This window comes from Quercus robur, chromosome 12, assembly GCF_932294415.1.
Source record: "Quercus robur chromosome 12, dhQueRobu3.1, whole genome shotgun sequence".
NCBI lineage: Eukaryota > Viridiplantae > Streptophyta > Magnoliopsida > Fagales > Fagaceae > Quercus > Quercus robur.
Genome location: NC_065545.1, coordinates 9,354,932 through 9,379,525, shown reverse-complemented (window position 1 = coordinate 9,379,525; position 24,594 = coordinate 9,354,932). Strand labels below are relative to the sequence as shown.

Here is a 24,594-nt window from a genome sequence, read left to right as displayed (position 1 = left end):
GTTGGTGGGCATCCTTAGTGGGGTAACTCTCCACACGGTGGTATAGGCGGGCCCCTGAGATCGAGCTACCCCGTCCGAGGCTATCTAGCGCCCTGCCCGGGGTGTAATATAGCCATAAAAACTCCCATTTTTCTTTCTCAAAAAAAAAAAAAAGGGTAAGTTAAAAGATCAAACCCAAAACTATTTCAACACGGATGTGAACAACATTCCTAAAAACAATCATTTTCATTGTGATATGTGCAAATAAAAGTGAATCCAGTAATAATACTCCAACCTTAATTTGCCACATTAGCAATTTTGAAAAAGATTTTGACAACTATTTCAACCATATTAAGATTTAAGATGAATAGAATTTATCTGCATGAAAAATTTTACTAACTTTTTTACAACTGCTAAAGTGATAGATTGTGATTGGTGTACAATAAAATTGATATCATTAGTTGTCCCACTTAAAAATGATATATCACTAATTACAATTTGCCATCTTATAACATTTTGAAAAAAAAAAAATTTTTGTTGTATCTCTAGGAATATTGTATTAAGATATAAGGTCGTTGTATGGTATCATACTTTTAAATAGGTAGATAGTAGAGAGGAAGAAGGGGAATTCAAATCAGACACCTCAAAGGATGTTAATATCATTGAATTATTACTTAACATTACCGTTTTGAACATTACAACTAATTGTTTGTCACAATTTTTTCTTTTACTTCGCCAACTTCTTACATTATCTATAGCGTCAAGGTATTGACCGCTACTTCCATATCTTCTTGTTTCGTCCTCTACCAGTATCACACTAAATCTTAAAATTCTAATTCATGGTAAAAACATGCACCTGGTTTCAAGTGCTAGGATGGAATCATTATCAAATTCCTTTTCAAATGAAATTCAAGTAAATTCCTTATCAAACCCCATTACAACAAGAACAAGAATTAGTGATTTCAACAATGGGCATTGGAGATGAAATGAGTCCTGTCCACATATCCGATCATCCTATTATTTCAAAAAAGACTAAATAATGCAGCATCTATTATTGCACACCACGTACTATTGGATAAAGACAGCTAACTTGTCCATCTATACAAGAAAACAAATTGAAGTAGTTATCAACCCCTAGCCCCCACCGAAAAAAAAAAGGCAAATTAAACACAAGGAAGCACACTTGTAGTTGTATCCAGAAATGATTTCATAAAGGGAGCTGCAATTTTCTTTTTCTTTTTCTTTTTGTTTTGTTGGTGGATATGCATGGGAAGTATAAAACATCAATTTAGCACATGATTCCATTCAATGAAATTGAATTTCCATGGACCCCATGATTGGATTGAAGGGCAACAAAAGTATGGGAATGCTTACCAAGTCAACACCCACATAATCTGACCATATCGTCTGCTCCTGATTGTTTCAATATTTATGAACGTATATGAATTATAAGGACTTTTGGTGGATTTCTGCTGTGTGTTCAATCTTTTTCTTCATTGACAACATTGTGAATTTACTACATTGGCACTTCTTTCTAGCTCAATAAACTCAATCTATCCATTTAAGGCAGTTCTGCTCTAATGATTTTTGTGCTAATGAGGGGCTGTTCCAAAGGAATTCTGATTAATTAGCTAAATTCCAAAGGGTAACTAAACCTACTCCTTCTTCAATTGAAAGCATTTATGATCTTTATTTGCTACTACCAATTAGGTTTAACCAAACCGATCAAGCATAGGCTTTGGAGTTTGGACCATCCAAAACTTTGACGTAGACCATTAGCTGTATTGTGTTTGCTACCAACACAACAAAGTTAATGAGATCACTAGACACACTACCAACACGGTTCTCTCTCCAATAATGCTCACAAAGGTGATTAAGGATGGTTCCGGGTTCCCGGTCCTCTAAATAAGAAAAGTTTTTCAATAGAGTAATGTCTACTTGGACAAAATTTAACAATATTTTTTTTTTCAGTAGTTGAATTGGCAAGTTTTTACTAATTTTTATCTAGATCTAATACCGATAGCGTTTTGTTACTTATTACTAATAATTTGCCACATAAGGTAGGTATAAAATTTTTTGTGTCTATAAATTGTCTTTTCAATATATCAATGGCTACAAAAATCTATTAATCTCAATATGGGTTCTAGTTACCTCAGTTTGTAGAGCTGCAGCGGAACTAGTAATTTATATTTGAGAGGCCAAACTATAATATTCAAATATATATATAGTATTAAAAAAATTTCAAAATTAATGTGGCTCCGCTAATGGGTAAAGTCTTTTATTGTTGAATAAGACATCTCTCTGACTCGGCAAGTAATTGTTGTTTAGGCCTGATAAGAAAAAATTAAATAAAAAAAAAACATTTATTATAGAACGAATGGGGGCAACTGATCTCAACTGATGAGTAAGCAGACTATTTGAAACAAGACTACTGGATCCTTTTTACGTAATTCGATCCTTCCAATAAACAATAAGCCTGTTTATATAGCCCAAGCCCACTCAGTTTATAAATAGAATTATAATTTGGTTTGGCATGCATATATTAATATATATGCCAACAATAGAGACTTGGGCCTGAGCTTTGTTTCAACCAGAATGATGATGTGATAGTCAGAAAATAAAGAGGCGTTCAAGCCCAACAAATACAAAAAAGAAAAAGTAAAACTAGTGAAGCCCATAGGCCATAGCTCAACCGATTTATAATAGCCAATGTGGTCAACACCGTGAAGATCGAAGTGTGACTTTGAAGATTGGATCACAATTATAATAGTTACAGAGAAATTACAGTTTTCTAGCTTTGTATTTTGCCATGTGCTTCATGGAAGTTGACCACTTTAATTGCCCACCAAATTAAAAAAAAAAAATTGTTCACACGTTTTCTCCAGCATTCCAAATATGTCTACAAGCATGACACAATAATAAAACTTAACCCCAGCAAATTGTTTTATTGCAATGCTAATCACACCCCATTATATTTAATCTTTCTTTTCTTTTGGCTAAGTATTATATTTAATCCTTCTGTTCAAACTTCAGAGATTCAGATATATTCTTTAGTTCAAGACTGTTTTTTAAACAAAAAAGTACGGTGTATGTGGTCCCTCAGAAATGATATCTACAAACGAAACAGAAAATATTTATGAGTGGTCCTTCAATATATAGTCCTGCCTTCATTGCAATCTCTTTACTGGGTTCTTTGTTTTGGACAGCCAGGAGAAAAGAGATCTGTTAAAACCTGCCTGATTGAGAGGCTTTTTTTTTTTTTTTTTTTTTTTTTTTGAAAGGTGCCTGATTGAGAGGCTTGTTTCTAACGCAGCTATGAAAGCACATTAAAGACTACCATTCAACTTCTAACAATTCCAAAAAAAAAAAAAAAAAAACCATGCAGGTCACAGACTCACAATTCACTTCCTACAAAGAAAAGATAAAATTTGGTAAAATCATTTGTTCTTTTAAGTTTTTTGGATTGAGATCTAGAGCCATAACTCAGACTATTATACCGCTACACCATGCAATAGCACTGTCAATAGCTGCGATTAAAAGTTCACTCTTAATCTTAATTAGTCCTTGAATCTTTTTTTATCTTTTTTTTTTTTTTAATCTTTTAACTTGTTACCTTGTTAATTTTTCCCTCTCACATCAAAATAATAATTACACGGATCGCACCATATTCAAATCCAACTATATTTTTAGTGAGATGGAAGGATCGAATCTTAAATGTTTCTATTAGAAATATCGTAAGGTTTCAATTGTCATGCATGCTATTAACTTTATTTTTTGTTTAAGTGATTAATAAAATTTACATATAAAATATTGTGTTGATCGCTCAATTGAATAATTACTAGTCACATATCCTCAAAATTCAAAACAAAATATATATTTTTTGCTTTGAAGTGTGTTTCTATAAGTTTGTTCACTTAATGTAAATGATTTAATACATGAAATATCTATGTTTTCAAAATTTCCCAATAAGATTTAATTATCACCCAGATTCGAGATGATCTTGATCAATTTTTTCCACAATAACCGATATCTTAATATTGTATTAATTTGATATTTTTTAAAATTTTAAAATCTTATTAAAAACTTTTTAATTTTTTTCATGAATTCTCGCATGTAAATATATAATCATTTTATATTATTTTTGAAATAATATAACTTCAATAGAGATTATTTTTTTAATCCACATTTCAAAATATAATTTTATCATTGACCTTTAAAATGACTCAACTTAACATTTGTTAAGTTAATTTTTTTTTCTTTTATTGGTACAAGGAACTAAATCTAACTTAATTCTTTTTTCTTTTTTTTTGGTACGAGGAGCTAAATCTAACTATGTCTAGCCATGGGGCTTGTAGTTTAACTTCATGATTGTTCTTTATTATCAGGTTAAAACACCAATTGGTTTTTTATGTAAACATAATTTGACTTAAATCTCTTATTTGACATCAATAGCATTTACTAGTTAAACTAATTAGAACTAGGGGTGTCCACGGGTTGGGCCGGGTCGGGTTTGTGCCCAACCCGGACTCGACCCGACATTATCGGGTGGGGAAGATTTTGACCCGCAACCGACCCACCGGAAGTTTCAGATCACCGGGTCGGGTCGCATCGGTTTTCGGGTGTAAATCGGTCGGTTTCGGGTTTTCCGATTCGCTGGTTTTTGGCCGAAATCTGGCCGGATCTTGTCAGATCTGGCCGGATCTAACGAGGGTTGGGCGAGATTCCTTTGGATCTATGAAAATTTGGCTGAGATTTGGCTGAGTTGGAGTCGGGCTTACCGGAGTTTTGGCCGAGTTTGAGTAGATTTGGGATGGATTCGCCGGAATTAAGCATGTCTGAGTTAGGAAAAGACTAGATCTTGGCCGGATTTGAGCTGATCTAAGTGAAGGAAGCCCAAACGTGGCCGGATTGGAGCTACGAAGCGCTAGATCGTTGCCGGATCTTGGTGATTTTCTGGGTTCTTTGAGTTTTTGTCGGGCGGGTCGGGTGGCTCGGTTCCTTGAGGACGAAACCCGCCACTCGACCCGCCGGAGTCGGTTCTGACGATTTCAGACCCGTCATCGACCCGTCGGAGGTGTCAACCCGGCCGTGACGGGTCGGTTCCGGTCGGGTTGGTCGGTTCCGGCGGGTCTTCGGTTTGCATGGACACCCCTAATTAGAACCAACTACTAACATTTGTGTTTTTAATGAAAACCTCTATTGTTCAAATCATAATTCCTTCAATTATTGAATTATGAGAGAAAAAGAAATCTAATAGTGTCTTTGACCCGCTACAATCCATACTATAAAATATAAACTTGACTTATGTAAATAATAATTAACTCAATTAATAAAATCTCTTGAAAAACCAAGTTCTCAATAATAGATACGGTAAATATCCACTTTCATTACTTCTCACACATCCCCTTATCTTATTCAAGGGACATTGTCTTCTTATTATTAGAAAGACAATGGTTCTGTCTCTTCAACAAGGTTTTCAGTGTATAAGTTAGAAATTAAGAATAGGGAATTGCGACGCTTATTAATCACATTGCAAGCAGGGATATGGATTCTTTAATCAAGAACATTGTATTTTTGAAGACTAAATATGTTTCGAAGTAAAACATTTTTACATTTTATAGGTTAATAAATTATAAATTTAAAGATGCAGTGGATTTATAAATATAAATGGATTAAAGAGGATTTATAAAAGTTTGACATGTTTAAATTCCTATTTAAATGGACAGAGCTAAAGCTTATAATTTTGACAGATTGTTAAATTAATCTCTTGGACAAAGCATGTTACATATAAAGAATTCCAAATTTTTTTTTTTTCTTGGGATGATAAGCTTCATATATATCATATAAAAAAAATTCCAACTTGACTAATAAGTATTCCAAAGTCCAAAGTCCCAACTTTGACAGGAAGGCGGCGCAGTGGTAAGAGGCAAAAGATGTTCTCCACTCCTTGGTTTCACATTATCACATTCACGGATTTCGATAGAGGTTAAAAAATAGAAAATTAATTGCAAATTATTTCATTTTAACCACTCATATTTAATTTATTCAATAAAATTATACAATGTTATTTTTAGAGTTGGTATTTCATGCGTCAGGTGTATGAGGTTGCTTCTCACAAGTAGATAGGCCTTATACATAAACACATGTAAGTAATTTTTTTGATTATTAAACATGTGTCAAGTGTGGTAAGTTTATGTAATACTTAATAAAAAATATGTTAAAATATGTGGGTATAAGTTGCTAATGTAAATGGAATAGAACTTTAGGAATAAAATAAAAATTTTAAAATTTCAAAGTTTAAATTCTAAATGCCCTCAATTTAGGGTGTAATTTCCCAATTAGCCAAAAAAAAAACGGTGGTGTGTACCATAATGCCCTGATAAAGAAGGCTTTTCACTTCAGACTTCAGCCAGACAAAACCTACAGTGAAACAAAGCAAATTAGTGGCCTTAATTATATTCTTTAATCTTTATCATGGAAAAACTGACAATTGAGCCTGTGTTAAATGTTAAATTAAAAGAGCATAGACAAGTCCACCCAAGCCTTAAAACAGTGACTGTGTAATTGGAATCAGTGTCCAATTAGGTTAACCAACGAAGAAGAGCTGAGTCAACATCTTGGTTTAGTGGTTGGACCACCAAACGCACTGATGAGAAACTTTTTATAAAATGGCTCAAACTTCAATCCGTGTGCGCTAACCCAGTTTCCCAATCACATTATCACATACGCTAGTATATAATATACTTCTAGGTAGGTATGTAGAAAATGCTCCAATAAAACAAAGCCAAGTGTATTCCATATATAATGCACATTATTTGGATACATAATTAGAATAAGAACAAAACTGAGGTAAAGTAGGTACTGTTTTTAAGGTTTTCTTTTTAAGATTCTGCAATGTAGATTTTTTTTTCATGAAAAGGAAGTGTATTTTTTAATTAAATAGCTATATGATATAATCTTAAAAAGGGAACTTAAGGAACAACACTTAAAATACTGTACTTAAGTTTTGTCCTTAGGATAATTAGTACCGTTAAATCCATAGTCCATGGTTGGCTAAACACAAAGCCAAGTGTACTCCATATATAAATGCATATTATTTGGATACCTAATTAGGATAAGCAGTGTTAGGACCACGATCAATGAAGAGCCAACCAGATTACAAAGACAATAGTTTCCCATGATTTATATTATTGGCAGTCATGTATAGGCATAGGAAATGAAGGTCAACGTAACAATTAGGATCAATTATCTTAGCAAATTCTACATGTTTTATTTTACCTACTTTATACGTAAATTTTTAAATATAAATACACTAATAACCTAGTATTGGTCTAAGTTTGCCTTTTTCTGTTTCTGATTCCTTATGCCCCAATGAAAATTCTTTGTTCTTTACATTGTGACCATGGAGGTAGGTGTGGATTAACGAAACTTCTCAAAACACAAACACACAAAAGAAAAAGGCTGCACTAATAAGAAAGGACGATTGTACATAGCAACCAAAATATCACTAAAATATTGGCTACAAATAGCTCTTGGAGTACTACAAAAACTGATGATATTGATACTCTAATGACAAGTAATTTAACTGAATTTGTATCCGAATTAGCCTATTCAAATATAATCATTTTTATGTGTTAATACAAAGTAATGTATAAGTTAGTGATTTTTTGATCTAATGGGACCTCACTCTTATAGGATTAATTTCTGCAACTTAAATGAGAAGAAAAAAATAGTAAAAGTAAATGAAAAAGTAGCGATTCCAAAATTATAGTCACTATTTAAAGTAATGTTAATTGTTAAAAAAAAAAAAAAAAATTGAATGTAACCTATATCCAATATCCATTGTATTATCACAAAATGTTCGAAAATGCTCCTAGTTTAGAATGAAACGTTCTAGAAACCTAGGTTTTCAACTTTTCCTCTTATCCGCCTAACCCAACCAAAAAAAAAAGTTGGGGAAACCTATTTACTAGGGTTGTCAAGCTTCAACTGAGTCATAATAATGACTGTAGTTCTTAATACTAATAATTAGAACTGGTCAATTGTATCTGGACCGTCCAACACTCCATATAATAGGCCCATAAGTTGAGTTGGCGTTTTGTACGGCCCTGATGCAACAACAAAGGCGTCTTATCTATCCTCATTCAACAATTCCAACAAGCATGTCATTTGTATAATAATATAAGGGCATTTTCATCTATTCACGCTTTTTGACACTGTAAATTTCAGTGAGTTGAATTAATAAAATTTTTTATTATCAAATAAAAAATTTAGTTTTTATCTTTGCTTACACAAAAAAAAACACTTAATTATCAAATAAAAGATTTGATAATAAACAGGCAGACCATAATAATTAAAGCTATCTTATAAAAAAATTAAAAAATAAAAATAAAAACGTTTTCTGACACCATCAGCAACGTAAACAACTTATGTCACCATTCAGCCAGTGTGAACTCAAAACAAACAAATGGAATTCCTTGGGTCGGCAACAACTTCTTGTTCCCCAAATTACCCTTAACAATCTCTCTAATCTCTATACCCCTCCTTCCCACGCTTAGAAAAGTCAACTCGTCGACAGCTCATTCACGGAAGGCACTGTAAGGGCATTTAAGTCATTTCAAAATAATAAAAACACCTCAAACCCCACGCGTCAACCTGGAAACTTTATACGTGTCGGTCAAGCGAAAAACCTCGTCGCTTGTGAGCTAAACAGTCCTATTTATCCTATGGTTTGAAATCACACACGTGTCACAATCTAAACATTTTTACCGGTAGCCACCGGTCAACCGGTTCCTTTACATGACTAGCTATAAGTACTAGTTCAACCGCTCCTCTCTGAAGATTTTTGATCAAAACAAATTCAAGAAAGCAATAGAACCCAATAGAGAAAGTGCGAGAAAATTCTCAAGTTCAGAGAAAAATTCCAAAAATATCTTCTTTTTTTTTGTAGTTTGGAGCTAATTGGTTTTGGAGTTTGTGTCTGGTAATGATATGGGAAAAATGGTAGTTGAAGCTGAGGTTGTGTGCCCACAGAGCGTGCCTGTGTTGGACGTTCAGTACATATCAAGTTCTCAAGCGGTGAGCTTTCTCTTCTTAATTGGTTTTGTTTTTGGTTTCTTTGGACTTAGAATTGGAAATTGGCTAGTGGGTATGTTGGAATTTTGGATATGAAGTTGAAATTTTAGTTTTTTTTTTTTTTAATTATTATTTAGGACTTGTTTTTGTGTTGTATTTAGTGATTAGATGTTGACTTTAGCTGAATTTGTTTGATGATTATGTGAAATATGTAGAGATTTTTGGATTGATTACTGATGATAAGGATACCACATCTTTCTGCTTGAGAATTGTAATTGGGTGTTAAAACTGTATTTAGTTTATGTTTTAGATAGCTGATAGATACATTGATTTAGATTAATGTGATGTGAGCTGCCCCAGTATTATATCATTTTGTGTAGTTTATTTGAATTCTTAGTTTGGTTTTGTTGGAGTTACTCTATGTTGTTTTGAATGAGGTTGAAGCTGAAAATAGGTGAAAGTCTCTCTTTTTTTGTTCAACTTTCTTGGATCCTCAGCTAAAATACTGTCACTAGAGATTATGGGAATATTCTCAAGGATTAGAGGAAATAATATTTTTTAAAACTTTCCTAACATTTTCTGTCAGGGCGGCCCCTGAATACATCTAGTAGAGCCTGGACCCAAAGTTTTGGGTATAAGACATGGTTGATGTTGCTGTTCTTGTTGTTTCCCAACATCTTCTACCCAAAAAAGGTGTACGCAAAAGATGAATTTTTTTTCTAGATGTAAAGAAGTTTTAATCTATAAATTTGTAAGAATCTTTTGATTTTGCTGTTGGCTTGGATGGAAGTCTAAATCTAAGGAGTTCACATGACATAATATTTTTGTTAAATTACAAGCATGCTTACTCTTATAATTATGAAATAAATGGTAACCAACATAAATTATGTCTAATAACTTGGAAAACTGACCTTATATGCATTTTCACCTCAAATAAACCAGTTGATGTAACTTTAGTTCTTACACAAAACATAATATAGGGATTTTTACCAAGTTTGGCATAAGCGTTAACCAATCTTATACAATTGCCTAATAAATTCACTCAATATATACATTGATATGATTTCATTGGAGAGCCTTTGAAATTAGTAACCTATGGTTGCCTGTGAGAAAATTTAATAAGGCACAAAGAATTTGAGGTAGAATTTGAGGTATGTGGTTCCATTATCTTTTGTGTTTTGATGGTTGTTGGACATTAAGGTTAGCTATACTGATGAATATTCTACAATTTGCGAATACATTGAAGCTATATAACCAATACTTCAACAATTGGAAGTTTTTGTGTGCTCACTAGGTGAACAAAATTTATAACTAGTAGCATTAGCATGAGTGTTAGGAATAAATTAGTTAGTATCTTCAACCATTTAATATTTCAAGGGGAAATTTTGACATAAAATTACTTTCTATTTATAGGATATTAAACCTGCAGACAAAATTTCAGATGCAGTTCTTGAATCTGTCATCCTGCAATTTCTGCCCTACATTCGTTCTGGCAGCTTTGCTGATATTGGTCCTCGAAGATGCATGGAAGATGAACATATACAGATAGATGATCTATCTTCACACTTTGGATCAGTTTTAAAGTTTCCCAAGCCAAGTGCTTTTTATGGGGTAATGAGCTTGCGCCTAGGTGGCTATGACCTTAAATTTGATAGTTGTGTTGCTTTATAGCTGACTGAGGATGTATATATTACACAGGTATTTGATGGCCATGGAGGATCTGAAGCTGCAGATTATATCAGAAAAAATGTTATCAGACTCCTTTTTGAAGATGTCAACTTCCCCCAAGCATCTGAAGTCAATGATGTTTTCTTAGAAGAGGTTGAGAACTCAGTCCGGAAAGCATTTCGTCTGGCTGATCAAGCCTTAGCAGATGACTGCAGTGTGAGCAGTTCTACAGGGACGACGGCTCTCACTGCTATGATATTTGGAAGGTAAATGCATGCTTTAGAATTTTATTTTTCTTCCCATTTTGTCAAAACACCCTGTTTCTCCTTAGCAAAGTATTGTTTCAATTATATGATTTTGGTTCCTTTGTAGCAGTTTGCTCTGTCTAGTGTAAGTGCTTTGAATCTAGTTTCTTATGTATGATTAGTGGCTTTTTTTTGGACGATTATAGAAATTTGTTAAAATATGTTAAGAGTCTGGAATATTGGTGTTGTTCATTGCACATGTCTCTTGTTTTTGTTACTTGAACCATCAAACAGTTGCACAATTCCCGATTTCCTTCACACAGGTTTTACTATATGGGCCAGATGGGCAAATGTAGACTTTTATAATTTTTATGCCTTTCTCTAACTAACAAAGGTCTGGTAGCTCAAGAAGAAATTTCCAATTGCTCTATATGTGCTCTAGTCTAATCATATTGTTTAGTTGTTTCAGCTTTACTTAGTCAATTGCTTACTAGTTTCTTCTCTTCCAGGCTTCTCATGGTTGCCAATATTGGTGACTGCAGAGCAGTTCTATGCCGGAAAGGAGAGGCAATTGATATGTCTCAAGACCACAGACCTATTTATCCATCAGAAAAGAGGCGTGTTGAAGAATTAGGTGGATACATTAATGACGATGGGTATCTAAATGGTGTTTTATCAGTTAGTCGAGCCTTGGGGGACTGGGATATGAAGTTCCCTCGTGGTTCTCCTTCGCCTCTCATTGCAGAGCCAGAGTTCCGGCAGGTGGTTCTATCTGAGGATGATGAGTTCCTCATCATAGGGTGTGATGGAATTTGGGATGTGATGTCAAGTCAGCAAGCAGTTAGTCTTGTTCGTCGTGGGCTGCGGCGGCACGATGACCCAGAGCAGTGTGCAAGGGACCTTGTCATGGAAGCCTTGCGTCTCAACACCTTTGACAACCTTACTGTGATTATTGTATGCTTATCTTCTCTAGATCACTGCCAGGAGCCGTCTCCACCCCGGCAACGAAAGATGAGGTGCTGTAGCCTCTCTGCAGAGGCCCTTTGTAGCTTGAGGAGCTTGCTGGATGGCAGTGCTAACCGTTGAACATACATACCTTGATTCTGCCAGCGGTTGAATGTATATACATTTATTCTGCCGGCAGTTGAATGTATACACATTTTTTGAAATAAAATCTCTCTCCCTTGCTTCTGGTACGTTGAATCAAGTTGAATCAAATCTCGTCAGCCGAGAATAATTACTGTTTTTTGGCTGCTTCAGCTAGATGGGAGAAAAAGCAGCTAGCAGTTTTGTAGGTGCTGATTATTTAGCTATTTGTGGTGTTGATCCAGGCTGATGTACATATATAACCCAGGAAGGTGGATGGTGGTGGTGTAGAGATGTTGTATACTGATACATTATTATTGTGTGTTCAAAAGCCATTGTGGATTCTTTTTGTAAACAGTCCAGAGTGACCACACTTTGATTTGGTCCACATCTGATTCATAGTGTTTACCCTGTGTATATTCTCAATAAAATATATTTATTTCTTCGTTGCCAATGTAAACCAGTGACTGCCCTTCTTCGATGTAGCAGGTACACATGATGTTTTGCAGTGTCTATATCCACGGCGCAATGTTTATGTCATTGAGATCAATCTGCTCGCTTTAGGGGTCAATGTAAAAATGCTCGGATATCAAAAGCACTGTATTACATGAAGCTTTGTCCAAATTAAGGTTTGCATCCATATCAAAATATGAATAATACTAGAGATAAATTATTTTACAAAAAATTTTATAAACTGCTGATGTGGTGAGTGATTATCGGTAAATGAAAAAGTGATATTAATGATGAGTCTAGATGAAAACTAATAAAAGGTTGGTCATATCAACAATTTGTAAAAATGTTATAAAATAATTTGTAACGGTAACATTACTCTTAAAATATTATTAGTTTATTGAATTAGATAATAGAATATTTTCTCAAAAAAAAAAAAAGATAATAGAGTAAATGTATATATTAATTATCTATGGTTGTGTATTAATTAATTATATTAAATGAATTTATATGATTATTTTTATAAACTCTAGAGAAGAAATAATTTTTAATTGGAATAATAATAATAAATTTAAAATATGACATTTTTCTTCATGTTTAGTTACTTTAATAACAATTGACATAAAAGCCATAAAAAATTATATATTTGTGAATTCATATATGTGTGTTTGGGGGGGGGGGGGAACTAAAGTTGTAGTATTTATTCTATATAATTAGAAATATTAAATATGTTTATTTTTATATTAATTATTTTAAGCAAAATGAAACTTTAATATCATTTTTCTAAGATTTATATGAGAAACTTTTTTTTTTTTTTTGTTATGTGAGAAACAATTGATTTGAAATATGATATTCTTGCTCAAATTTAGTTGTTTTTGCAACAATTTCTAACAAAAATGAAAAAAAAAAATAGTAATACATAATCAAGAATGTAAAAAAATAATTGAAGGATATTTGCATTTTTTTTAGTAGCTAGGCATGAAACATGCCTATTTATATTAACTACTATATTATGCAATTTTAAATTTGTAAACACATATATATCATATGATCAAATCACTATACACTACTCTTAGTGTCTTTTTATTTTTGTCTATAAAATAACTAAAGATTACAATTTTTTACAAGGGAATTTATTATAAAAAATAAAAAAAATTATGCATTGATGGTTGGGGTGGGGATTTGAACGCTGGATGTAAGGGTCGAAAACTCTATGAGGTGTCAATTAGTTAAAAGTTACAAAATTCTTAACAATACTTATTGAAATATTGAAGAAAAAAAAAAAAAACTAGTAATAAGTTGCACCGCACATCGTGCGGGAATTCAACTAATATATATGAAGACGTTCTCTAAGGATTTATCAAGTTTTATGGTTTTATATACCTTAATCGATGGTTTTATACAGCTTAATCAACAGGATAAAGGAAACATAAACATATATACATGATCATATGTGAATTAGCATGGAACCGGTCGACTAAGAAATACCATCCAACCTTAAAAAAGTTGTCTTCATATATCCATGAATTCAATCAGAACAAATTTGGGCCAATTATCTAAATTCTGAACAAATTTAGATGGATGAGTAAAAGTTAGACAATTGAAGGCAAAAAATATTTTTAGAATTAACACTTCCTCGGGCCTGGCTGAAGAGTAATTGTTCATAGATTGTTCAAGTCTTAATCACAGGATAGTGTTACACAATGTCAATATTTCCTTTCAGTTTTTCGTCCCCCTTTCGTTGGGGCTTCCTTTTTTATATATAGTTAGCTAAATTGCATCTAAGCCCTCCGCTTGTACAGTCACTGACCTTCCTTTAGATGCTTATCCCATCAAGGTTTTGCTGAAAGTGGTAGAGAGAGTGTGCTGCAAGCTGTTAAAGAACTATTTAGAGGTCATTCCTCCATTAATGCGGCCAGCTGAGTTGGTGCAATATATTAAATGTGGAGGCGATGGTTACTTTGTTTGGATACTTCCCTTCTTCTTTGTTTGCACGTTTTTACCGTCTTCTTCAGTATTCTATTATGTTATCTAGTGCAAGTGGTCTGCCTAACAATTCCAGAGGAATGCTTGCTCTTCGGGCTCCTCAAAAGGCCGGCCTCTTTGTGGTTCCTCTTCGGATTCTCATCTGCATGTTGGGTAAGGACTAATATGTGGGTGGGCCCTTCCCCTTCTTCGGACTTGGCCCACAAGCTATATTCTATACTCGAATTTTACCCCTCCCGCAACTATATATAAAAATTTAAAATAAAATAAAATAAGTATTGTAGCAAAAAAATTAGAGTATACTAGTAAATCGTAATACATTTTAAATAAATTGGACTTAACTTTTTGACCAAAAACATAAAAGTGGCATCCGCAATCAGCATTAGCTTATGCAGCCATAAGTTTCTCACCAAAAAAAAAAAAAAATGCTTATGCAGCCATAAGCTTTCGAAGCAAAGAAATAAGAGCATATTCATTGACTACTGCATCTGGCTTGTTATATGCATTTTGCATAATATTGTACCAACAAAACACAAAATACCCCCCACATCTAAACATGCATATTATCTTTACGCTAATATCTAAAGATAGCGTATAATCCTTCGCTCCTTTTTTAGTATTAACAAAACAGTCCTCCAATAGGATGGCAACGGCTTGGGTCTAGTTGGTTTTCTGATTAATAGTAAAGATTTCTTATATTTATTTAAATGGTTTGGGTTCATATTTTTAAATCCTTGGGTGGGTTTAGGATCTGGGAAGTGTTTGTTTTTTATATTTAAGGTACCAAACCCAACTTAATTTTTTTTTTTTTTTTTTTTTTTTTTTTTTCAGAGAAACAAATACACACACAAGGAAGAGATAAATGAGTTCTAACACAACTTGACTGTATTTAAATTACCAACATTAAACCCTTTTTTCCCCCCAAAAAAATGGATCTTTTTATAATAAAATTTACTGTACATCTCTTTTTATTTTAAAACATTATTTAATTTAGCATAATTTTTTTTTAAAAATAGTATTTTTGATATTCAATTTTAGGATAAAAAAACGAGTTTGGGCCTTTCAAACATGAGCACATCATGGCAACAACCAGTATGATGTCCACAAGATCATCAGCAAACTGATCTCTCTGTCATTGGGAAAATAACAGGTGGTGTGATACCTGGAATGAGTTCTTACAACTCACTGTCTCATAGACACCATTCTTGTCATGAAAGAATCCTCAGAGCATTCACATCAAGAGTGCTACAATGCTAAAAATGCTATTAATAACAACTAACATACAAAAAACACACTACATCAAACATGTCAAATGCTATAATATTTCATGCCCAGCTACAGTGAGCTGCCATCACTAGCAGCTCACTGTAGCAAGGTGCTATGTTTTTGAGACTCTTGATGTGAATGCACTCAGCATACTCTCAAGTTCATGCCTTCATTAGCCCCTTTCAGATCCATAATTGTACCAACAACGACAATTAAGTGCATCTTTCAGCTTTGTATCAGTGGCATTTTTCATAAGCACATTGTTATAGACCTTGCTATCTGCGAGGTTTACTGATGCTAGCTCAGTAGAGATGGTTCCTAAGCCTTAAAGACGAGCTGACTCCTATAGATGACATGAACCTAGCATTGGTAGACAGAAATAAGGATTGGGCTTAGAGAGAAAACCTTAGTTCATTTGACTGATCCATATTGGCAAACAATAACAGAAAGTGGAAAGGCAGGGTAGACCATTGAAACTAGGGGTCTGTTTGGATAAAACTTATTTTGCTGAATCTGAAAACTGAAAACTGAAAACACTGTAGCAAAATAATAACAGAAAGTGGAAAGGCAGGGTAGACCATTGAAACTAGGGGTCTGTTTGGATAGAACTTATTTTGCTGAAACTGAAAACTGAAAACATTGTAGCAAAATAATTTTTAAATGTGTAAATAGTACCGTGGGACCCATTTTTAATGAAAAAATTGATAAAAAATGAAATTTGTGGGTCCATAAACAGTGCATCCGTGCACTGTTCATAGCAGACCGGTCAAAAGTTACGGCTACTGTTGCATGAACAGTAGCCGCTCGTGGGAAAAACGCGTGAAAAAAAGAAAAAAAAAAAAAAAAAAAAAGGAAAACGCAGAAACGCAATTAAGTAAAAACGCAACGCTATCCAAACACACAATAGGTAGCCTTGTTCTTGGAACTCTCTTTGATCAACTCATCAACATGAAGCAAATAAACCTTTTTCTATGGGAATAAACAATCCCTCTGCAGACTCTCATATAGAAAAAATGGTTTGAACCATATAATTTGATTTTTGCACCCCACTACAATGTATTAGAACACGCACAATATGTAAGAGGAAGTTGTAAAACAAAAGGTAGAGGTGTTTTTTTTTTTTTTTTTTAATATGTTTTTTAAACTTGTTAGAAATACTATATATACTGCTTCACAGCTTGAATATTATACAGTTTCATATGGTAGTAACAAAATATGGAAAAACTACGCATATGACCATAATTGATCTGAATTAACCCTACTATGTTACAGAGAAACAGAATAATATATATTTTTTAAATTATCAAAATTATTTTTTGTGCTTTATTTCTCTACAAAGTACGGATTACAATTGGATTTGGTATCCACATTAAAAGAATCAGTGACAATTGTTGAACATGGGATATAATTTCCACTTATGCCATCAGCTGGTTGATTCTGCTTGGTAGGTTTTTGCAAACGATGCAAATCGTTCCAAACCTCGTCCAAGTAAGCTTTCAAGAAAAGGTTTCAGTGCCTAAACATGTATAGTATCAGAAAAGTCATGGATCACTTCAGGCTACTTTAAAAGAAAAAGAAACAGAAAAGTCTTATACTTAAAAGTCTTCACATTTCATTAAAGATGGAGACAAAAGAATTTTTTTTTTAAAAGGAACTATAAGGGATATGCTTCAAAACGTTTTCTTACTTATATGATATATCCCAATCATTTACCAATCAAAATAACACATAAATTTCTAACACATATTTATGTTTGTTCAGAGTAAGTAATTTGAGTTTCTCCTGCTTGAAGTAGTGCAACATCTAAAATCAGAATCAGAAAACTTACTGATGCCACTGGAACTAAAATTTGAGGAACTTCATATGACACTGTCAGCTGAAAAGAACAAATACAAATAATTGATAAGTGAGCTTCAGCTATTGAAAGGGGAAGTAATTATTCAATAAGTACTCTTATTCCATGTCCAGCATATGGTTTTTCCTCTAGGCCATCAAATCAATTGCCAAGAAGCAATAGCCATTTTATTACAACTATCAATTTGAATATATTGTCTCCTTATTGTGGCATCAACTTGATGGCCTGTATATCCCAAGAGTTGAATGAGCTATGGGACATTAAAATTGAAGAGAAGAGGGGCACAATGAACATTCCTAACACTATAAAAACAATTACTGGAAAAATTTAAATTAAAAGTCATAGAAAAAGAAGCCTCACTTCTACTACACATGACGCAGGACCTTTTGGGTAAAATCGGACAGCACCTCTGCCATGGTAAAATTCAATCTATTAAGGTTCTGATATTAACTTATATGAAATAACAATATATATACAAAGGCATATGACATATGAAAATATCAAGCAACTTCAGCATTGGATTTACTTTTTCATGAATGGAAGGGAGTTGGACACAGACAAGTACAGCAGTAGTGAATAAAGTTATGAAACGTACAGGCAGTGGTACTTTCTAATCTCCAGTGCATGTTCACAAGAAATGTCAAAATTAAATAGCTTAAATGGCTGAAAGAGCCTTTTGTGATGGTTTTAAGAAGTTTCCATTTTCAACTCTTTTGTTTTATTGTGCTTCACAGCATAAGTAAAATAGTACTTTTTCACCCAAGCAAAGCCTTACAAATTAAGGCAGTTTGGCGCTTGGTGCAACATCTATCCTTTTTGGACAACTGATCTACCAATGAACCAAATGAACATGCATACACAGATGCACTAAAAAGGTGATATAACTCTAGGAAAGCATAGAGGTTTAACTCAAAAAATCAATTAAATAATTTCATTGACAATTTCATGTAAAAACATTAGGGAAATGAAACTTAAACATGGTCATTTTGGCAATACTAAGCACTACGGGGCAACTAGCCCAGAAAATGTCAATATGGCAAAGCATCATTGAGAAGCTTCACTACCATTAACATACTAATGTTTCTTGCTTACTTTCCAAATTTAGTTGATCACTTCATGAACTAGGTCTCTCTCTCTCTCTCTCTCTCTCTCTCTCTCTCTCTCATGCCATAATGTGCTTCGCCAAATAAAGGCCTCAGACATGCACCACTAATAATAAACAGAAAAGTAACCAAAGCACACTATTCTGATACTGTATTGCTCTTTCTAGTTACCTATTAGGAAGACCATCCAGAGATCTCCAGTGGATTTTTTGATTTGGGATAGGCTGCAAAAATTAATCATAACATCATTTAAAGGCAAACATAGGAAGAAGATAATCATGTATTAGAAGGAAAGATAATAGGGAAAAAAATAATTAAAGGAATATGTTATGCACAACATCTTACCTGCATATTTCGAGCAAGCCAGGAGAATTTAATATCACGACCAAATGCTTTATACTTCAGTGACCATTGTGATAGGGCAGGCTGGTCTTCCAATATCTGTAAGCAGAAGGAAATTTCAACTTCTCCTAGATGCACAATTCTGAAGCTGACCAGCTATGTGGTACTCAAAAAACTCAATAACATCATTACAAAAATACACTCCTTAGGCAATGAAATGGAAGGGCTTAAAACTCAATGATAAACTTTACTCATGCCATAAAATGCCCAGCTGCAGTTTTGGATGCCATGAAAAGAACGATTTCTACCTTCTCAAAATTTTCAGTCTTAATAATTTGTTGAGAGTTTGCCAGACTAAGCTGAGCTTTAAAACTGAGTTAAGTGCCCACTAGTATTAGCAATCAGTTATATAAGAAGCTAGAAATCTGCTATAAACTTTTACAAAGGAAACTTTGGACTTGTTCAAATAAGGAAAACAATTTCATTAGGGCAATATTTATGAATTCAATCATTAGAATGAAAGCTGATCTAAAGAGCTATTTTGTGTGATCTAGAGGCACCTTTACAGATGAAATAAAGGGCATCCAACGGGGAATGGCTTCGCGATCAGAGTAACAGTCATAGGCAACTGAAGTAGGCACATCAAGTTCCATCTTAACCCTGCATTTGGTCAGGTTTCTAGTTAATATTAGTGACTAATAAGCTGGAATTTGGTTCAAAATCCCAGACATGCTGAGAACTGACCAAAAAGGTTTGCATCATATCACACATTGTATCATAAATAGAATCAACACGTTAGAAACATCTCAGAACCAAACTTATGAGATCAGCCATTATTATGCAAAGCCGCGCAGCTCTAGCTGAAATAATACACAATATTTAAAGAAAATGCAGCCATTTTTTAGATGAAATGCATACTGGGTACAAACCCACTTCACTAAATCTAATACATAAGTATCCAATTAATGCATCAAATAATTGGAGATCAAAATCATATGGAGCACTTAGAAAGACTCAAACTTTACAGTTACATAGCCCAACATCTTCCTCCTGATTAAAATTTATGAATCTGGGTAACAACAAAATAATCTAAGAAACAAACAAAATGAAGGCAGAAAGAAAACTAATCAGTAAGAAACAGACAGAGAGAGTTTTACACGCAATCCTGCCATTCCATGGTGACAGGGGAAAAGGACTTGGAGGCAGTGGAAATTGAGGTTCTCTTGGAGGAACCATATGGGATTCTGAAGAAAAGCTCAGAGGAAAAAGATGGTGGCCTCAAAGAATAGCAGCCTCTCCAAGTGGATACAAGTTTGGAGCTATATAGAACAACATTTCTGGTTCTTGTTGTGGTTGTGGATGACAAGTGAGTAGGACTGAGAGAGTTTGGGCTTGAAACAACATAGGATGTTGCTGCTGCAGACATGATCGTTTGTTACTAGCAGAGAATCAGGAGAGGGATACACAACGCTAAAACGTTGACTGATTGTGATTGTAATTTGACCATCGAAGAAGAACCGCGTCCACAAGCAGTGGAAAACTGTTTGATGCTATTATACGAAAGCTGTTACAAAATATATATGACAGACCAATTAAGTCCAGACAAAAAAGTGAGGCCACATTATCTTTGGCTGCGAGTGGCGAGTCTGTAATCTTTGAAGTTCTTGGGCCTAGTACGGACAGAAAGTATAACAGGATATTTGGGCGATTTTGGCCCATTAGCATTTATTTTTAAAATATTTAGGCCCGAAACACTGTTTGGGAAATATATAGCAATATACCACTTTTTTAGGTACTCGAGCTTGCCTCGAGCTTGGCAAGCTCGAGTACCATGTTTTTTTAATCCACTATTGCCCCATATTCAAGGAAACCTATAGTGGCGTTTTTAAGCCCTATAGTGACGTTTTCGGGCCAAAAAACGCCACTATAGGGCCCCTTGAACCTGTTATGGGGACTGTAAAAAAATTTTGCAAGAAAACGCCGCTATAGGGACCAAAAACGTCACTATAGGGCTTAAAAACGCCACTATAGGGCCCCTTGAACCTGTTATGGGGACTTATAAAAAAAATTTTGCAGGAAAACGCCGCTATAGGGACCAAAAACGTCACTATAGGGCTTAAAAACGCCACTATAGGGCCCCTTGAACCTGTTATGGGGACTTGTAAAAAAAATTTGCATGAAAACGCCGCTATAGGGCCCGAAAACGTCACTATAGGGATTAAAAACGCCACTATAGGGCTCCTTGAATATGGGGCGATAGTGGATTAAAAAAACATAGTACTCGAGTTTGCCAAGCTCGAGTACCTAAAAAAGTGGTATATTGCTATATATTTCCCAAACAGTGTTTCGAGCCTAAATATTTTAAAAATCAATGCTAATGGGCCAAAATCGCCGGATATTTGTGTCAAATGACAAACATGAACATTGTGCTGCTGGACCTGCCAGTCCAAATGCCTGGTTTCTCTTTTTGTGGATTTTGACTTGGGCAACAAATGGGTTGGCTCATAATTGGGTTGGAGTTCACATCACATTTTGGGTTTGGGTCAGTCACCGGTCATCTTGGCAAAATTATAGGTGTACCTAAACAAAAAATGAGGCTCTTAGAAAACTGTATGTACATAAGCAAATATGCTAATATAATATTGATATGATATTATAAAATTTTCATTTTGTACCAATTGATAATTAACATCCTCGTTCTGCACCAAGAGAGGAGTGGTTCAAGCGATAAGCTCAACAAGGCTCGTGTGATACACGTGATATTATTCATTACCGTTACGTGACGTGAGGTCGATGAGCCCACACCGGAGGCCCCCTTTTTTCATTCAGCAAAAAAAAAAAAAAAAAAACTGATAATTAACATTAATTTTGTAGATTTAAATGATTATAAAAATGAAGTTATACCAATTTGGCAATTCAACTGAAAGAAGGATTTCTTCTCAAAAAAAGAAAAACTGAAGGAATGGGTAACAAAACTTTCAGCCATATTTACCAAAAGTTAAAACTTAGGATGCGACAAATGGAATTTTTGACAGTGAAACCTTATAGAAGTACCCACAAAAGGACGTCAGATATCCCACAAAACATCTTCCTACGAAACATTGGAACCTAAGCTTGATGTTGATACCTTGTTGACAAGAACCAATAAAATGAGCCACTAATGTCACTAACTTGAGCACCACAGCCTATACCTAGAAGTATCATGGTCTATGACTACGACATAAGAATATTTCAAGTGCATGTTCAATCACACTCCCAATTTGCATAATTTATTAACTTGTGTAACTTTGAATAGTAGACATTTTCTCCCCACTACTGATTATATGGACCCATCACTTTTCATCGATCACTCATAATCGTACAAATTAATAAATTGTGAAATTGGATATGAGAATAGGTGTGTCCATTTGCGGAGTCTAGAAGACTTGGTTTGCATTGGATCCCATACAAGTTGTCGATGACACAATTAAAGTTGAAAGGGTAGTAGACTGCTTGGACTTTAAACAACTCTTTTACAGATTGTCTTTCTTCATAAGATTATTCTGTTATGAATATCTAAATGCAGAAATCAGATTGTTATATAAGAAATAAATAAAAGTCGTACCCTGTACCGTTAGATTTCCTACTGTATGCATGTATTTATCTTTCAACTAAACAATTCCTTGCTCCCTACGGCTATCATCTGTTGTAACGGCATGGCTAATGTGAGCATGCTAACATGGAGAGTTGAAATGAATAAACAATAGATCCAGTTGTAATAAGGCCTAAATAATTAATATTGCAATTCTTTAAGAAGCAGACACTGAAGTCAGAGAAATATATTAAGCAATGGTTTGGCTGAATAATGGATTGGCTGAATTGGTGTAAACAGTTTACTTCAGTTATACAATGATTAAGTTTAAAATATGTATGTACAGTTGGCTTGAATGAATGGCTGATGGGGCATCACTAAGCTTATTTCTTTAACTTTTTTTTGTTCCTTTCACCACAACCAAAGAGATTAAAATAGTTATATATATACACAATTGATAACACACAGTTCGCAATTCATTGAATAAAGTAATGCAGGGCTTTTTTACACACGTCATTGTTTAGCTCAGCAGTCTTGTAAGTCTTATAAATGCATAATATGACAAAGTTAATATAAGCAGCAGATCGAAGAGGCTCATTCGGAAGTTTGAGAAGTGAACAAGGTCACCAATGTCTAAGCGAAGGTAAGTTTTTCTTTCAATGACCCCCTTAGATCTTCCAGTGCATTCACCTCTAAATAACATTCCAATTTTCTTGCTTAGGATTTCATTATTTTCCTCTAAATAACATGGTTTTTACTCAATGATCTTCAGGTTGGAAGGAAAGGTGGCCCTTATCACTGGTGCAGCTAGTGGGATTGGTGAGGAGGCAGTGAGATTATTCACCGAGAATGGGGCTTTTGTTGTTGTTGCTGATGTTCAAGATGAACTGGGTCATCAAGTTGTTGCATCAATAGGTCCAGAGAGAGCAAGTTATCACCATTGTGATGTAAGAGATGAGAAGCAAGTTGAGGAAACAGTGAATTATACCTTAGAGAAATATGGTAGCTTAGATGTCTTGTTTAGCAATGCTGGAATCATTGGCCCCTTAACTGGCATCCTAGACCTTGACATCGATGGTTTGGACAATACCATGGCTACAAATGTTCGTGGAGTGGCTGCAACAATTAAGCATGCGGCACGTGTTATGGTAGCTAGAAATATACGCGGATCCATCATATGCACCACAAGTGCAGCAGCCTCACTTGGAGGAACTGGTCCACATGCTTATACTGCATCGAAACATGCTCTTGTTGGCCTAGTCAAGTCGGCTTGTGGTGAGCTTGGTGCTTATGGGATTAGAGTAAATTCAATTTCCCCATTTGGAGTTGCAACACCTCTTTCTTGTAGAGCTTATAATTTGGAACCAAGTCAGGTAGAAAGCAATAGTTGTGCCTTGGCCAACTTGAAGGGTATAGTGTTGAAGGCGCGGCATGTTGCAGAGGCTGCTTTGTTTCTTGCTTCTGATGAATCAGCTTACATCAGTGGCCATAACTTGGCTGTGGATGGAGGATTCACGGTGGTTAATCACAGTTTTTCAGCTATCTAAAAATACTAGTTTGTCACAGTTCCTAAGGAGCCAATGTTTTATGTGTGATTGGCTTTAATTAATGTAATATTATCAAATTGAACTGGATTTTCTTTTCAAGTCAAACCTTGTTACCAGCACTTCCCATGTGCCTTTTCCTTGTAATCTGCCATGTTATCTTATTTCTGTTTTCCATTTCATAAATCCATCAATCTTGTCTGCCTTTGTGTTAAGCATCTTTTTATCCTCAACCAATTAATTACCATTTACCCAAATTTTTTGTTTCCCAACTATATTTCATGCTATGAATCATGGTGTATTACATTTAGTAAATAAATAAATAAGCCAAAAACTCATTTTTCCCTTTCCCCCTAACCAAATATTTATTTGTTGAAGACTTGGGGCCTCTTTCCAAAAATTGAATTACTAATTACCTCAACAT

The 24,594-nt window shown here is 34.3% G+C and overlaps 3 protein-coding genes across 4 annotated transcripts; 2 read left to right on the top strand and 1 right to left on the bottom strand.

The window, feature by feature from the left end:
- The first annotated feature begins 8,822 nt into the window (after positions 1-8,822).
- LOC126708675 (probable protein phosphatase 2C 49) lies at positions 8,823-12,513 on the top strand. 2 transcript variants are annotated; one of them, XM_050408531.1, is made up of 5 exons: positions 8,823-9,057; positions 9,641-9,747; positions 10,468-10,665; positions 10,753-10,988; positions 11,477-12,513. In XM_050408531.1, the coding sequence occupies exons 2-5, from the start codon at positions 9,703-9,705 to the stop codon at positions 12,051-12,053; spliced, it is 1,056 nt and encodes a 351-aa protein (XP_050264488.1). In that variant the 5' UTR covers positions 8,823-9,057; positions 9,641-9,702; the 3' UTR covers positions 12,054-12,513. The 2 variants fall into 2 exon arrangements, with proteins under 2 accessions (XP_050264488.1, XP_050264487.1); XM_050408530.1 differs by lacking the exon at positions 9,641-9,747.
- A 4,508-nt stretch (positions 12,514-17,021) lies between these two features.
- Positions 17,022-20,603, bottom strand: LOC126709563 (uncharacterized). The gene is made up of 7 exons (XM_050409856.1): positions 20,213-20,603; positions 19,616-19,715; positions 19,059-19,154; positions 18,885-18,937; positions 17,971-18,019; positions 17,584-17,631; positions 17,022-17,271 (listed from the first exon to the last, which is right to left on the bottom strand). The coding sequence occupies exons 1-7, from the start codon at positions 20,479-20,481 to the stop codon at positions 17,179-17,181; spliced, it is 708 nt and encodes a 235-aa protein (XP_050265813.1). The 5' UTR covers positions 20,482-20,603; the 3' UTR covers positions 17,022-17,178.
- A 2,517-nt stretch (positions 20,604-23,120) lies between these two features.
- Positions 23,121-24,385, top strand: LOC126710080 (short-chain dehydrogenase reductase 3b-like). Its single transcript, XM_050410461.1, has 2 exons — positions 23,121-23,269; positions 23,399-24,385. The coding sequence occupies exons 1-2, from the start codon at positions 23,256-23,258 to the stop codon at positions 24,171-24,173; spliced, it is 789 nt and encodes a 262-aa protein (XP_050266418.1). The 5' UTR covers positions 23,121-23,255; the 3' UTR covers positions 24,174-24,385.
- Positions 24,386-24,594: the final 209 nt, after the last annotated feature.